The 16,623-nt window shown below is 50.5% G+C and overlaps 1 protein-coding gene across 1 annotated transcript in view; it reads left to right on the top strand.

Moving 5' to 3' along the window:
* PDLIM4 (PDZ and LIM domain 4) overlaps positions 1–16,623 on the top strand; it is a 56,202-nt gene that overhangs the window by 20,803 nt on the left and 18,776 nt on the right. The window contains exon 3 of the mRNA XM_064458280.1: positions 5,903–5,987. Coding sequence (XP_064314350.1) covers positions 5,903–5,987 — 85 coding nt within the window. The remainder of the gene's footprint in view (positions 1–5,902; positions 5,988–16,623) is intronic.

The raw sequence follows: 16,623 nt of genomic DNA, 5'->3' as shown, positions 1-16,623 counted from the left end.
CTGGGAAGGGGGTGTTGCAGTTTTAAGTGTGTTGGGGCTGTGGCTCCCCCGTGTCCTCTGCAGCCCAGAGTCCAGGGCGCTCTCAGCACAGTATCTGTGAGGCTGCACCCATCCTCAGGCTGTACTAATATACATTACATATATATATATATATATATATATGTATTTTTTTACAAAAAATCTCTACTCTGTCCTTTTATCAAGAACTTTAAGTTCTCTTGGGGTGGTTCTCCTTTCTTCGCACCCCATTCCTAAACACCGTTCTTGGCTAGACCCCCGTCCCCACTGAAGTTAGCGGGTGTTTTGTCCCTGGCTTTGTGGGGTCACCTTTTGCCCTGAGATGTGCAGGGCTGTTTCTGGGCAGCGGTACCATGGAAAGCAAAGCAGCACAGTAGTCTTTCTGTTCCAAAATGGAGCAGGGGAAAATCCTCATCAGCTCATGAAAGGAGTTGATTTTTGTAACCGATGCTCACGCGGGTGCTGATGTAACGTGTGAGGAATCACCTAGGCACGCATCCCGGTAACAAGGGGTGGGCGTTCAGGTTGTGGTTAATGGCTCCAAAACGCGAGGCCAGAAGTTCAAGTGGGCTTAGTAAGGCTGGAGCACCGCCTGGCACCCGGGCTGCGGCGGGATGTGGTCATGGTGCTGATGAAGCCTTAGCGGGACAGTTCAGGATGCCCTGCTGATAAATCAGCTTGTTCCAGCATCATCTTCCCAGCTGCTGAATCCCAAGCCAAGGTGGCACAGGGTCTGCTTCACCTACCTTAGCGAGGGTAAGGCTGGGTATGTGGCAGCTGGTTGGAGAAGATCCTGGGTGTTAAGCAGCCCCATGAATTATTACTCAAAGAAACGTGGTATGGAGACCTTGGTATTTAGCCACAAAACATATGCATTTGACTGGATGCCAAGGATTTCAGAGTTTTAAATAATGTAAATGTGTGGATAAGGATGATCACATGGTAAAAGCTGTTCTTTTTCTATTTTTCTCGCTGTGAACTTGTCTCTAAGTTACGCAAATGAAGAAATTCCTTATCAGGCAAAAAGTGTGCTTTCTGGCTTCTCCACCCTGGGAGTAACGTGTTCATATTCCTGTGTTGTGCAGGGAGGAATTCAGGTGTGTTGAGAGACTTATTAAAAACAAAATTCTTAATTTTAATGATGTTCTTCCCAGCCCAATCCAATCACAGCCCTTTCTTTTGGTAACAACAGTGGGGCTGCTCGTGCACGGGGCCAGGTGGGTGCTGGAGGACTGGCAGCATTTGTCTGGCCCAGGCACAGCCAGGGTCCCCTGGGTTGTTGCGTTGTGTTTGCTTCCTGGCTGTGGTGTTAAAGCACAAGTCCTAAAAGGTCCAGGTTTGGTTCCTTCTGTCTACAGTAAATCCTGGAAGCAGTCTCTTCCCCCTCCGTGTGGTGTTCACGCTGCAGGAGTGGCTCTGCTGGGCCCTTGCCTGTGCAGGGAAGGTGTTTCAAAGGTGGCAACTCTTCTTTTTAAATAGCAGCTATGGAAACCCCTGCCCAGCTCGGGGGACCTGGGGGGCTGTTTAGCTCTGTGCAACCCTGGCAGAGCAAGGACGAAGGGCTGAGAAGGAAGCCAGCCAGCGTGCGTGGGCCAGGAAAACCCAGATTCCTTTACAGGCGGCAGTGGCATGCAGCGTTGTGCTCGCAGCGTGGATCAGATTTGTTCTCATTTGCTGACCAAGGAAAGCAGCAGCCCAAGCACAGAACTGCAGTGGGGCTTGCAGCCGTGATCTGTGCAGGGTGGATCACCGAACGCCGCTGCCCTGGGGACACGTGGAGTGCACAGAACCAACGGACCGAGGCACCGTTTCAGTTCTGCTGAGTCTGCTTGGAGAATTCAAGTATGAAAGACGTTCTATTTATTCCTGCGCTCTGCACAGAGATGGAGTTTCTCTGGAATTTTCTAAAAAAGAAAGCCCACTAACAAGTCTGCTGGACATGTAGCCCCAGAAGTCCCTGGAACATCACGTAGTTGATGTTCTTCTGCCTCCCCTGGCTCGTGGAGGTTTTGTCGGGGTCTGTTCGCTGCGAGCAGCGCAGGCGTGCTGCTGGAAGGTGGGAAGGATGACAATGTATGAGGTTCTCAAGTTTCCAGTAAAAGTACAACTGAAAAAGTGAATCACAGCTTCCCCTCCAGAGCTCCTCGAGGACTAATAGAGGGGAAAACCGGCAGCTTTCCAGAGCCTCGATACACAGCAATGGCTTCAGTCAAGAGGAATGAAGGAAGAGAAATCCTGCAGCTTCTTCTTTGTGTACCCTGGATGAGCCAGGTCCATCGGGGTGCTCAGCTGAGCTCAGCTCCTGTGCCTGTTCACCAGCCTGTGCAAAGCCTTGCCTACCTTGCACAGCAGGTGAAAGCCCTACATCAGGCTGCGGAGATGGATCCAACACCCTATGGTTATCATGGCGAGGCTCACAGTCCTGAGGAATTAGAAGCATCAGCTGTAGCTGCTTCTAGACTCAGTCCAGCTCCTAGAAGGCTAATGGCCATATCGGCGATAAAAATCCATCGTGACTGTAATGATGTGCCATCATGGGAGGTGAATTGCCTTCGGGAGGTGGGCAGGACCCCGGAGTCACTCCCCAGAAGGGACTGTACAGATTGGGGTGAAATCCAGCGATAGGGTCGTTCTGGAGGTTTGCGTAGTTGTCGCCCGCTCAGACCTGTGTGGCTGTGCAATAGCAGACGGCAGCGCCCGAGGTCCGGTTTGCCACCTTCCCAGGCACTAAATGTTAGTTTATAAGGGGATTAAGAAATTAGAAATTCAATAAGACCCAGGAATTCTTGCAACTTAAAAGCAGCTTTACAAATGTAGAGAGCAAGACTTGTGGATCATTACCAGTTGAAAAAATATTTTGGTAAAATACGTGAGCATATGCAAGTAATCTTTTGAGAATGACGTTGAGACTTTTAGAAAACAAACCGTGGGATATAAGGTGTCTGCAACTTTATTTTTTTTTCAGTCATGTCTTGTTAATGGGTCCATTTCCCAGGAAGCCCCGTGTTGAAGGCCTAGCGCTAACCTAGGTCAAGTTATTTTTCTTAGGATTGTCCTAGCAGCAGTTAAAATAGAGATGTGTGTCGTTAGTGCAGGGTAATGATTTCCACATAGCTGACTTTAATCCCCTACAACACATCTGAAAACACTTTTCCCATCCTTGAGCCATAAATTAAACGACTCGGAATATTTGAGTGCGATGTCTGATCTCTCACCCATTACGTTAGAAAAGCGTGATTAGTTTTTGCTGTTGCCTAAACACAAAGCTCTGACTGTTGGCAGCGTGAACCCACTGCCAGGGTGGCTTGGGGCAGCCCCAGGTCCCTGCTGCTCCAGGGCTTGCTCGGCTACCCTGACCTGGGGGGAGGCTGCAGGGGACCCCCTCTGCTGCTGGTCCTGCTGGGGATGAGGGCACAGGGGTGTTCCTGCAGCTGGGATTTTGGGGTGAGCTCAGAGCATCAGCCATTCTGCAGTAGCTGCCTGTGGCATCTCACTCGTGGGCAGTCACCTCTGAATTATTTTGGATTACCTCGTATTCCGCTGTTCCGGTGGAAGAGAGGGAGTGTCCCTGCGTAAGCGTGAATCCTCATCAGACAGGCAACTTGCATTTCTCTTTGAGGCTGGTGTTTCTCCCAGCCTCCTTTAAAAGGGCCAAAGAGAACCTAAATTGCACTGCACCAGCTTGACTTCAGAGTCGTGCAGGCGGAAGCTGTGGCTGAGCTGAGCCTGGCTTTGCTCAGGCCATCGTTGGAAGCTGTACAAGGCTGTCTTGCTCATACCAAGAACTTTGGGTCGCTCTAAGGAGCTCATGAGCTTAATCGTTAAAAGCACTAACTACAAATGGGCTTCTACATGCAAACCTAAGACTGGCCTCGTCTTATGTTGAGAGTGAAGATGCCTGTCAGGATTTTAGGAAAACACAAGTTTAGCTGCTTTGTGGTACAGCCAGTGTGACCTTTGTTCATTTAGGGATATGGGGAACTGGGACGCTCCAAGCAGAAAGTACTGGCAGCACCAGTGACCGAATGCTGTAGCTTAATGCAGAGCGAATGCACTGCTATCGCGCTTATCTTCCGCAACCAGAATCGCTTTCTGAATCTCGGTTCTTGTTTACTGGCAAACTGAAGCCTTCAGGGATCCTTTAAGCTGAGTTTGGCACGTGGGCTCCGGAGCTGAGCAAAGGGGAATGTCGTAACTGCCCCTTCTCAGCGGCAGTGCGAGCACACACCAGGCTGATTCCATGCAGGGGGAAAAGCACGGAAATAATAATGATGAGCTCTGCCAATGTAATTAGGCATTTTCATTGTTCTGGGCCTCTAGATGCAATTTTCAATGTGGAAGCAATATACACAGCGCTGGATCATTGCAGAAAGCGAGGCCGGAGGGGTAGGAATGCTGCTGTTCCTGGGAAGGACGGTTTCCTTTGTCCCACCAAAAACAGTTGGAACTTAGAGTGAATTGCCCCAGCCTAAAATCAAATAATTACAGTGAAGATAATTAACCAGAAGACCACCACTAGCTATGAGAGAGGGTATGCTATTCCCAGTTGAAAATGCTGTGATGGTAGTACTGAGTAGTGGTTTGGAACAAAATAAAAAGCTTAAATTCTCAGGGGATGGATCCCAAGTGCGTTAAAGCCAGTGGGAGTTTCTGATAGGTTTTGGATCGGACCCTGAATTTGGAAGGGTAGGTTTGTACGTCGACTGGTTTAGATGTAAAATACCAAAGGTAAAAAAATCACCTCAAGGATTCCTGGGTTCAAACCGTGCTCTTTATTTTTCAAACTCGGACTCTGCAGATAATTAAACCAAAGCTGAACATGGTATGTGGCAGGGGCCAGAGTCCGGTGAAGGATGCTTGGCCACAGCGAGCGATCCGTGCCTATCAGAGCAAGACCTATTGTCGTTAAGCAGTGCCTATGCAGGTTGTGATGATAAACAGAATAGTTTGCATTTGAAAACTTTATCTTGTAGTTCATGCAGTTTCCATCTCCCAACTCAACCTCTTAACATCCAGAAAAGCCTGTGCATGTGCCTGCTGGACCTTGGCCGGGCCCCTGCGGCTCCCTTGTGCCCCGAGCCTCGGAGAGGACAGCCACGCTGGCGATCGCATCCCAGCCATGCCCCCAGCCACCTCTGAGGGGAAAAAATGATCAGGCACATGGAAAATCTTTGGGCAGTGGCACGTCCTGCTCTGGCTTGGCAGGACTGAAGATGCATTTGTGAATGGAAACTGTATTTTTAGGACTTTTTCTATCCAGCACCTGTGTTGAAAGGGTCAAGATGATTCATACAGGGTTGTGTAAGCCTTCTCGCTGAAAGGCATTTATATAATTCCTGCTGTGGTCTAGCACATAGGCCTGCCAGGGAATGCTAATATATATGCACACACATAAATGTGTATATATGTATATACACACACACAAAATATATATATACACACATGCATAATCAGAATACATTTCAGGATTCAGGGCCAGAATAAAGAGGCAAAGCCAGGCGTATGCAAAACAAGAACCACCCCAAGCCCATCTACTGATTTACTGAACTGAAATAAGTTTGTGTCTTAAACTCCGCACTAAGTTGGAGCCTGTAGTCCCAGGACGATTTTGAGCTTCGTGGTGTTAATAGCGTGGAACTGGCATCTTCTCTATTTGTCACTGTACTATTTCTGAGGGTAATTTTAGACAAACATATATATTCATTCTCTGGCAGACCTATATTTTATATATATATATTTGGGTTGCGTGGGTGGGGTTTTTTGATTTGCTTTGGTTTGCCTTCTTTTTTTCCACAAAGTCTGGCGTTTTTTGTTTGGGATTTTGTGGTTTGTCTTTTTTTTTAAAAAGCACTTTAAGTTGAATTTATATAATTTCCCATTGCAGAGCTGAAGGGAAGACCTGGTCACCCCCTGTTCTGGAAGACGGCAAGGCCCAAGCCTACCGGATCAACATAGAGCCGGAACCGCAGGTACGGCGGCAGCAGCCCCGCACACAGGCTGGTGTTGTAGCTCGCTTTTCTGGGGAGAGGAGATCCGTATGTGAAATCTGGAAAGCCCTCTGCTCTGCCTGAGGTCCTTCCAGAGGTTAAGCAGTTTCTATGTGTGGTTTTAAAGCGTCATGTTTGTTAGACTTTTCCGTGCAGGTCTTGCTGTGCTTTCCTTGGGCTGGCAAAGCTCAGCCTCCTGGCTTAAACCCAGCTCTGTAATTGCTCTCCACCCAAGTTAGGCTTTGTTGAATCGGCTTGCCAGTGGCATGAGAGGGCTGGGCAGCCCTGCTGGGGGGGAGCACCCAGCACGGGCCCCCCTCGGGGCCGTGGTCAGCGTTATTTTGATGGAGCTATTGGGAGCCCTCCTAAGGGCGCTGCCCGATGCCTGCCCTTCCTGGAGCACAGCACGCCCGGGGTCTGTTTGCGCCTGCCTCGGCCGACGTGCCTCCGTCTCGGCTGCTTCCAGAATCCACCGCGCCCTCCTAATCCTGCGGCGGTGATTCACTTCACGTGGTGGTGGATTATTTTTCTTTTTAATGGTCTCCTCTTCCCTCCCACCCCCCCTACCCCACCCCGTCTCACACCTTTCTCTTCCTTCTCTCTGCTTTGCAGCTTGTCTCTTCCCTGTTTTCATCTCTCTTCCCTAGTCCCTCCTGCCAGCGCTCTGCCTGCAGCCTACCCTGCCTTCCCCAATGTGGTGTCCGAGAGCCGGGGCGAGGGCAGCGCCGCCTCCAGCAGCAGCCTGCTGCCGGGAGGTGGATGGACCTGAACAGATCTCCACCTTTTGTACCCATCTCTTGTCTAATAGCTTGTTAGCGAGGTCAAAGATGACTCTCGTTCTCTTTTGGCTGCTCAAAGGGAATAGCAACGGTGTCTCGCTCCTCCCTTTCTGCCTCCAAGTTATCTGACCGTTGCGTTTTTGGATCTGCTGGCCCAGGATGTGTGCTCTAGAGGTATCTGGGGGATGAGGAGGAGATCAGAAGGGGGCAGGGGGGAGCTCCTGATATCTTGCTTCTCCTCAGATGGGTGTGGAGCTGCTGCGCCTGCCGCAAGCTTTCCCAGGGCACACGAGGCAATGGATGGCAGGGCTGAAGCCTGCTGAGACTCCTCGCTGCTGCAGGTTGGCCAACTCATCCCAGAGCGGTGGTGGAGGCACCAGAGCTGCGTGCAAGCTTTGGAAAACAAAAGCACATCAGTTCAGGCTGACAAAGGAAAAAATAAATCCTATGATTGCCAGAGCAATGCGGGAGCACTCTTGTGCTGATGCTGGGTGTTCAAATATTGCTCATATGGCTTTCTTCTCCTCAAAGGTGGTTTGTGTTACACAGTTCCGTGAAGGCCTTTTCTTAAGCACTTGCAAAGTGCCCACGTGCAGGTGCTGCTGGCTTAGCTCTGCTGCTCCTTCTTAGAGGTGGCTCTTTGAGTGTCCTGACAGGGTCCCCCTGCGGCGCTCCCTCGGCTCAGTCCAGAAGGAATATAAGGCCTGCAAGGGCGGAGAGGGTGGGATGACGCCACGAGGAGTGGTGTTGGCCTCGCTTCCCTTGGAGGAGTGGGGAGATGGCACTGACAGCAGAGATGTCCCCAAACGATGAGGACGGGGGTGAGATCCTCCAAACCCTACAAAGAGCAGACCCCACAGTCATGCCTGTGACTGTTGGCCATTGCAGCCCTGTGACGGGTCGGTAGAATTTGCAAATACTTTGCCTTCCCACCCTGGGGCAGCGGGGAGAGCGGCTGCAGAGCTGCAGCACCAGCAAACCCATCCCGGTATCGCACACGAGCAACTTGTGCTCATCTTTTCCTGTGCTGATTGACAGAACAGGGTGATCTGTGTGCTTGGGCTTTGAGTTCTGGCCATGTTTGCTTCATTAATCAATTACGGCAATCTCTTTTGACAGATATTTTTCCTTAATAGGCTTTGATGTGCCCAAAACCCTATGAATAATATTAAATAAGGACCAAATGTGCAGCAGTTCTGCTGCCAGATACAACATTTCTGAGGTTTAATGCAGATTGGGTTTGAATCTGACTATTAATATATGTTACATATGGATCCTTTTAAAAATTAGACAGTTACATAGAATATAATGAGGGGGTAGAGATAGATTTTCCTGCATCCAGACCTACACTGACAATGTCTATATTTGTGGAGTACTCAGTGGGTAAAGCAGACGCGTTCATGGCAAGGCACCAAGAGAGGCGTACGAACAAGAACATGCAGGTAGAGACAGCAGGTTCCTCCCCTTGCTCTCTTTTTCAACGGTTGTATCTCCACGTTGTCTTGCTTAATTGCTTTTCTAGCCTCCGAGAGAGGAGGTGAAGGAGGAACCACGCACAAACTAGAGTATTCTTGCTGTGGTTCCACCCTAGATCACAGACTCCCAGACTGGCGGGGGCTGGAAGGGCCCTCTGGAGCTCACCCGGTCCCACCCCTGCTGGAGCAGGCACCCCCAGAGCAGGGGCACAGGGCCGCGTCCAGGCGGGGGGTGAATGTCTCCAGGGAAGGGACCCCACAGCCTCTCTGGGCAGCCTGTGCCCCTGCTCTGGCACCCGCACAGGGAAGGGGTTTGGCCTCATGTTCAGGTGGAACTTCCCGTGTTCCAGCTTGTGCCCGTGGCCCCTTGGCCTGTCGTTGGGCACCACTGAAAAGAGCCCGGCCCCATCCCCCTGACACCCACCCTTCAGATATTTATAAGCACTGATGAGATCCCCCCTCAGGCTTCTCTTCTCCAGGCTGAACAAGCCCAGGTCTCTCAGCCTTTCCTCACAAGGGAGATGCTCCAGCCCCTGATCACCTTGGCAAGCTCTGCGCTGGACCCTCTCCAGTAGTTCCCCGTCTGTCCTGAATCAGGGAGCCCAGAACTGGCCGCAGCCCTGCAGCTGTGGCCTCACTGGGGCAGAGCAGAGGGGGAGGAGAACCTCCCTCGCCCTGCTGGCCACACTCCTTTCCATGCACCCCAGGACACCGCTGGCCCCCTTGGCCCCAAGGGCCCGGTGCTGGCTCAGGGTCAGCTTGTCCACCAGCACTCCCAGGTCCTTCTCAACAGATGTGCTGGTTGACTCTTCTCCCTCCCCAAACCGACTGTGCCTTGAGCATGGCTCACGCTGGCTGCTCAGGCCGTGTGACAGTAGCTGTCCTAACCCCTGTGTTACTGCAGATGTCCTCTGACTTGCGTGATGCTGAGGGTGATCATCAGCCCCCAAGAGATCCCGTCCCCTGGGAGCAGAGATCCTGGTCATGGCTGGAGTCCCCTATGGAGCGATGCCATAGACCCAGGGCTGTCCTATGCTGTATTCATTCAGACCCTGTAGCAAAGGCGGTTATTAGATTGTGAGAAAGAAAAGGCTTATTGTAAAGTAATAGCTTGGCTCAAAATGCGCAACCTTTAGGTGCACTTCCTTGCATCTGGAAAAAAGCAATCTGAAACACAGGGGGAAAAAAATCTGCTGGAATTCTTCCCTCAAATCACAAAAATAAGTGGGGTTGTCCTTGAAAAGGGTTTTGAGACTTTTACCCCAGGTGGCCTTTCCAGTAATGCAGAGCATGTGTCTTTCTCCAGGTTTTACTCCGTCAACTTTTCCATCGTACTGGGCAAAGATGTCTTGAAACTCTTTTGACTTGTGACTACAGTAATTCGTGCTACAGGCCCTGAAACATGTGAGGATAAGCAGCACACCTAAATCCATGCAATTTCCAGGAAAGCGTGTACCCTATAATTACATTTTAGCTTATTTAGGTGCAATCTTTGTCTCGAAGGCAGTGAGGCTTGCAGTTATCTTCTGTGCAAGAGAACTTGGAAGATATGGACCAGCGGATGAGCTCTCCTCTTCTCTCTTTGTAAATCTGTTGTGGTTTGTCAGCTGAGCTTTGCAGAAAACCCCTACTCGGGGACCAAGAACGTAATCAATCCTCTCTATTAAAACTTAGATTAACGCCATGACTGCAGGGAATAACTGCCCTCACAACTGGAGATAATGGAAGTGGAGAGAGCTGCGTGGTCACAATTAGAAATGACACTGAACAGGATGCCAGTGAGTCACCTTCATGAAATAATACTTCGGTTATCGGTTTGTTATGCTTTACAAGTCTGTCCTTAACAGCAAGGGGCTATAGAGGAGGCGGCAAATTCACTGACGTTCAAACTTGCATCCTAAATAACAGAGGGCTGTGTGTCAGACCCGGTCGTGGCTGACGGTGGGACCCACGGGGATGCTGCGGGGCAGCTCGCTGCTCTCCAGCCAGCAGCACCGCTGTGTGGAGTCAGGATTCCCGTCGCACAGACCTGCCATCGCGGCTGACACGCTGGGATCTCTGGTCTTGCTTTCCTGCCTGGTGTCAGTGTCACTGGGGGGCCCCGGCTGTCCCTCCCTGGCAGAGGGGGAGAGCAGGAGTGCCGATCCATCAGTGTCTGGAGGTCTCACTGTCTTCGGCTTCTTGTGGCGTGAGCTCGCTAGTCAAAATACCACCATGTGGTGCTAATAAAAGGAGAGGATGTTTGTTTTCTTGACTGTTCTCATGCTGCCAGAATTGGCAGCATGCTGGCCCGGTGGGGCTGGAAACGTGGGCTTTGGGCCGTGGGGCAGAGCCGTGTCTGTGCTAATTGACAGTAGATCAAGTGTCTGGGTGTGAGAGTAATTGCAGCCGAAATTAAATTGGCAGCACGGAGCCAAAGCTGGAATAGGATTCAAGTTCTTCCAAACTTGGACGCTTGGCTAAAATAAGCTATGTGGGGTGAAAGGCTGGGTTTCCTCCGACTGTCTGGAGAGGGAGAGGCACTTCCCGCAGGCAGGCATCAGCCCCATCCCATGGGAATGGCATCCCAGTGCCACCCAGCTGGCCAGAGTGGCACCTGTGTCGTTCTCAGGAGGGATGGGAACGGTGAGTTGGTGCTCTCGGTCCCCCCGGCCTTGGTCGTCTCTTGCGCTTGGCCCTGTGAGCAGGGGCTTTCCAAGCCCAACCACCCAACTGAGGGGTGAGCTCTGAGCAGTGGAGAAGAGCTGGTCCATCCGTAGTGCAGGGGAATTGCACAGAAAGGATGAGAAGACTGTTTCTGCTCATCACTTCAGGGTTGGGTTTTTTTTCTATAATGTGTTATTTTGTACTTGACACCAAATTCTCCGTCTGTAGAGATTCATGTTAGTTTGCTCTGACTAAAATCAGGTGCAAGGCACGCAGCTGGCAGCTTGCTGTGTGGAAATACCAACCAGGGTGGGGTGAAGAGGAGGAACTGGGGCAAACCTGCCTCTACCATAGCTGTTCAAGCAGCCTGGACCAGGCAGTGCAAGAAACTCAATACTACACCTAATCCAGGCCAACAGAAATGCACACATACCCGGATTTGCTTCATCGGTACTGGTGTCAGATGGGCTCAGGTCTGTATGGGTGCAGGACTAGCGTTATGGTGGCTGAAGAGGCACCGCTGGCTGGCAGGACACGGGAGACCTGGCTGAAGACCTGCTGCTTCCCATTGCACGTGTCCTCCAGGCAGTGTGGGCTCTGCAGCATCGTTCCCGTGAGCTATTTTACCTGCCCTGACCTCAGAAATAGCCGCCTCTTGATAGTATCAGTCTACTGCTGACTGTGCTTGCTCCTAATTGAAAAAAAAAAAAAATTAAAATATCACACGTGGGCTTCAGCTGTGAGTCTGAGCCGCCAGCGTCCCAGCTCTGGGCATAGCAGTGGTGTCCCGCAGTGGAGCAGGGAAGGGGGTTTGGTGCTAATTTGTCCCTTAGAACTAATTTTAACAGCTTTAGAAGTGTCTTAAATAGTCTCATATTTACTTTTTGGTCTCAGTAGATCATCGTTACTTTTTTTTAATTAAGGGTGAATGGTAACTCATTTGATTAATTGGCTCTGACTATTGCTTTAAGTTCTCAAGGGGTTGGTGGTGTTGGAAATTTCCATATACATCTTTGCGAAAGCATGGCATAGGCCACGCTGCTTTCTGTGAACCGGGGCTTAAAGCCTCCTCACTGGAGAGGTGGAATTTCCTTTCCCAAAGTGACCGACCTTCCTTCCTCCCTCCCCTGGCCGGCACCGTGGGACGGGCCATGGCTGCTCCTGGGAGAGCTCCCGCCGGGACCCCCAGCTCCCCCGTCGACCCAGCGCGGGCATCGACTGGTGCTCTCGGGGCAGGAGGAAAATGCCGGCCTCGTGCTTTTGGGAAAACAAAGGATGAGATAATGCGCTGGCACGAGCCCATGTTCCCGTCGCATGGGAACTCCCAGCGTGCTGTCTGAGGACTGATTTAATAGCAGAAACATGCTGAATCCTGACGGCCGCTGTAATCGGTGTCAGCCTTGAGCTGCGCCTACTCAGGCATCGCTCGCTCAGATATCGGGGCTTTGTGCACCACCAAAATCTGCTGAGCTAACTTACTGGGTGAAGAGGTTACGCACAAGTTAGGGTGCACTTGGGCTTATTTTTTTCCTGTGATATAATATTGAGTCATTTGAAAGCAAAAGAAATCTCTCGGTACCACTGTAATGCGTTGAACTGTTGTAGCTATAACCTTGTGTGTGAAATCCTCCCTATACCTCTTCTATAAATCAGCACCTTTATTAAGTGGGCTCCAATAATCCTGGTATATGAAAAAGGAAAAAAGTATCTAGAAAAGGGGGGGGGAAGATGGGAACAGAAACTTCAAAATGGTGGTTTTATTCTGTTCTGGTAACTCAAATAGTTTGTTCTCACCAAAGGTAATTAGGAACTATATGGAAATAGTAATGATGTGGCTTGATTTAGGACAAAACAGAAAATGCCCTTGGATAAGGAGCTAACACAGATATCCACCACGTTATTTTACTTGATAACATCAGTTTCAGAGATGACTCTGTTAACACAGGCAAGGAAACTGCCTGCTTGCCTACTCAGAAATAGCGAGTGCTGGGAAGCACACATCTAGGTCAGCGTTTCTGTTCTTATCCTTTGGGAGAAATAACTTACCCTATTTCATTTTTCCTCGTTGCTCACTTAAGATTAATGAATTGCTCTTTGCAGTCGCTTGTTTGACCTGCTGGGGTGAGAGCTTGCAGAGGGAGCCCTCCTTGAGTGGCAGGGTGTGGGAAGGGGATGCTGGGTGCGGGAAGGGGGTGCTGGGTGTGGGAGGGATGCTCGCTGTGGTCCCCCAGACTCTTTGCAGCCAGCCAAGCGCCCTGGGGCAGACCGGCTGCCAGCGCATGGGGTGAAGGGGATGGGGCAAGGGCAGGGAGCGGGTCCTGAGACTCTCTTTGGCAGGAAGGGATGGTAAATGGTGGCCAGGAGGGCCGGGCTGCGGCAGCTGCCTCCCATCCCCTGGAACAGCCCAGCTCCTGAGGGCTGGGATGTCCCACGGGCACTGCAGGGCTTGTTTGTTAGCAGGAAAGCTAGACACACGTTTTTGACTCAAGCTGAGTTTATTTTCTTCATTAATGAGTAAAAGCAGAAGGTTGGCACATTCCAAAATGAAAACCAAAATTATCCTATTGCTTTTGTTGTGTTGTCTTCTGTATCCTACCTTGGCTTTTACAGAAAGATGCGTTCAGATAAGCCACACTCATGAAGTAGGCATCTTCTGGGGTTTAAGCATGTAATATTTCTGTAGTCTAAAGCTTAGCTTGTAGCCCATGCTGCTTTCTTCCTCCTGATTAGCTGCTGGTAGTGGTTATGGAAAGAAAATCGGAAAGTCTGATATGATAACACCTGAAAATGCAACAGTTGCTCCAACTGGGAGCAGAGAAGGGAGCGAGCTGAGAAGGATGAAATCAGGATGTTGCCTGTTAGTGTCAAGCTCACTAGGTTTGTTCTATAGCCAAATGCCACATGGTGAGAAAAGCCATTTAATGGCAGCGCTGAACGGTGGCTCGGGCAGGTGGCACCGAGATGGGAAGAGCAGCATCTTCCCGAAGACGGGGAGCATACCTGTTGCGACGATGGCTTTTCTCTGGAGCAGGCGCTGTTTTCTGACGGCGGGGAGGCTGACCCTGCACAGCAGCCCGTGCACGGCAGGGCTGGGTGCTGGCAGCAGCACCTGCCTGACGCCTGCACTGAGCGATGCTCCCCTGCGCCGTGGATGTCTGGAAAGGTGACCCTGAACACTGGGAAGCAGAGAGAAAATCCTTGCTAGGGTTTAGACTGTCGTTGAGCTTAGCCATGGCTAGACAGCCTCCTGGCAGGAGGGCACCGCTGCTGCGTCTTACAACAGAGGAGTTGTCGACACCGTTCTACCTTTGTTATCCAGGGTTGTTGTATTGCAAAAACACCTGGAGGCTTCACTGATGTTTATTTTCTATTAACGGTCATTAGGTTTTCCTGTATGGGTGAAAGTTAAATACTACTTATAGGATACACAGAAATGCTTTTATTCTTAGGCTTCTTCACCTAGTCTAATTTCTTCTAAAATCACTTATGAATATTAGTTCCGTTCACACGTGAAACTGTGACGGAGGTTGTCGTAGGACTGTGAGAGCTGGAGATACTCACCCCTAGCCTTGAGCCTTAACACGAGTTTCTTACGTTAGTGCAGTGCAGTAGTTTCTCTCCCGCCTAAACGTATGTACGTTGCCTGCGCAGGAGGGCTTTGTCTGCAGAGCTTTGCCCAAAGGAGTTTTGAAAACGCAGCCAGTGTCTCCTGCGCTCTTCCCATTCAGCAGAGCCTTTGATCCCAGCTATCTTGCTTTTCTTACGAAAGTGTTAATAAAACCAATACATTCTATAAAGCCCTCCTCTGTCTGCTTATTAAACACCCTCTTGCACCCTTGATATTAAAAACATGCCCTCTACACTGGAGCAGGCGAGATAAATGGAAACACATTTTAATCATTCTTGTTGGTCTTGGGTAACTCTTTTCCATTGCTGTGGGTTTTTAAGAGACTGCTGGGGAGCCAGGTGGCTTAAGGGATAAAGTCATGGTGTTGCAGCTCAAGTCCCTCTCAGCTCTTCAAGTTGCGCAAGGGCTGTGGCTTCTCCCGGGGGGTGAAGCTGTTTGCTGAGCCACTGGGAGCCAGCAGCCTTCGGGCCCTCGCCGGTGGCCGTCAGCGTGACCGTGCTGAGGCAGAAAGGTGTTCGCTGTTTAAGAAGGGTCTGTGTCACTTACTTCTCCCTAATCGTAGCTTAATTCTCACTAATCGTGAGCGGTTGTCCCGGGGTTAGATGTATGTTGTCCTCAAGCTGTACGTTACACAGTGCAGAACGTGTGCATGTGCAAATATAGCGCTGGAATATTTTCCTAGCTTACCTTAAAGCCACTTTTTAAAAATAATACCTCATTTTACATCACCGAGCGTCTCCTGAGAGCCCTCCTTCAGAAAGGGGTGGATGTCCTCCTCCTGGAAGTTAAGAAATTCCCAACCATCGCTTACAAATGGTTTAGAAACCTCCCCATCCACGCAAACACGTTCCGGCTGACTCTTGTCAAGGTTGCTATAACACTGTCAGAAGTGACATGTCATTTAAAGCTGGTGGGAAACGTTCAGCTTTTACATCTGCAGAGCTGTCGCTCCTGATGCGGCGCGCTCGGCGCGGTGAGCCGCAGCCTGGCCCCGGCGGCTCGGCAGTGCCCAGGGCGAGGGCAGCGGGTGCCTTTGGTCAGGCCCCAGCTCCTGGAGTCGCGTGTTTATGGAATTACTCCTGAAAAACAAAGCCAGGCTGCCGTATGGAAAGCTCTGTTTGTTTTGCCTGTGGAAACGAGAGTTTTGTGGTTGGAAGCTTGCGCTGATGGGAGATGGTGGGGCTGACCTCAGCCTGCTCCCTGCCCTAACAGCAATTAAACAGAAAATAGAGGAGACTTTCATATAACGCTTTCACTTGCAGGGGTTTCGGCAGAAATTGCAGAACCTAATACAGAAATGAGCTTTAAAATGAGCCGGAGTGCCGGATCCGAGACCACGAAGCTGAGCAAACCATAGCAATGCTCGCGGGGGCTGCATCTCTGCCCACCTGGACATGACCCACAGGTGTTTTTTCAGCATGCCCAAGACCTGGCACGAGGCTGTGGGACTCGTTTTGAGCCCCTGCCCTGAGATGTGGCCTGCTGTGCGCTAAGAGCCGTGCCGTCTCAGGGTACAGCCCGTCCTGGGGACGCGGGAGGGCTGGGGCTCGGCCAGGCTCCAGGTTATGTTTCATGTGAACGTCGTCTGCAGCCTTTTAACTAAAACACCATCTGATTTTAAAGGTTTGGTCTCTTACTTAGATCTGAAAAATGAATTTGGTGTTTAGCTGACGACCGTGAAAGGAGTGTAGTAAGAGGGACGCGATGGATAAAGTTTTTCTTCAGGCTGTGGTATATGCTGAAAGAGGAACTTGGCAGAATATTTGGAATCTGCCTCATAAAATAATGCTCCGTTCATCCGGCTTCAGCAAACTACGCCCGACCTTTTTTTCTTATCGGTTAATCTTCTGAGCTGAGCTAAATAGTGGGATTGTACTTGCTAGAGCTTTTTAAAGTTAGACTGGAGCCTGCTGAGTCTGTAAAACCAGCATCTCAACAGGGCACCTGAACTGTGCTCGTAGGGAAATGTGTTAAAATATGTAGACCTTTTAAAATTTATCCTTTTTCCACAGCTTTGGGGGCAGCCTTTGACATAAGGGTTCGCCACGGGACTTCCTCTGAGGCAGCGAGCTGGAGAATCGATCCCGCTC

This window comes from Phalacrocorax carbo, chromosome 8 (assembly GCF_963921805.1).
Source record: "Phalacrocorax carbo chromosome 8, bPhaCar2.1, whole genome shotgun sequence".
Lineage (NCBI taxonomy): Eukaryota > Metazoa > Chordata > Aves > Suliformes > Phalacrocoracidae > Phalacrocorax > Phalacrocorax carbo.
This window is presented reverse-complemented; position numbering and strand designations above follow the sequence as displayed.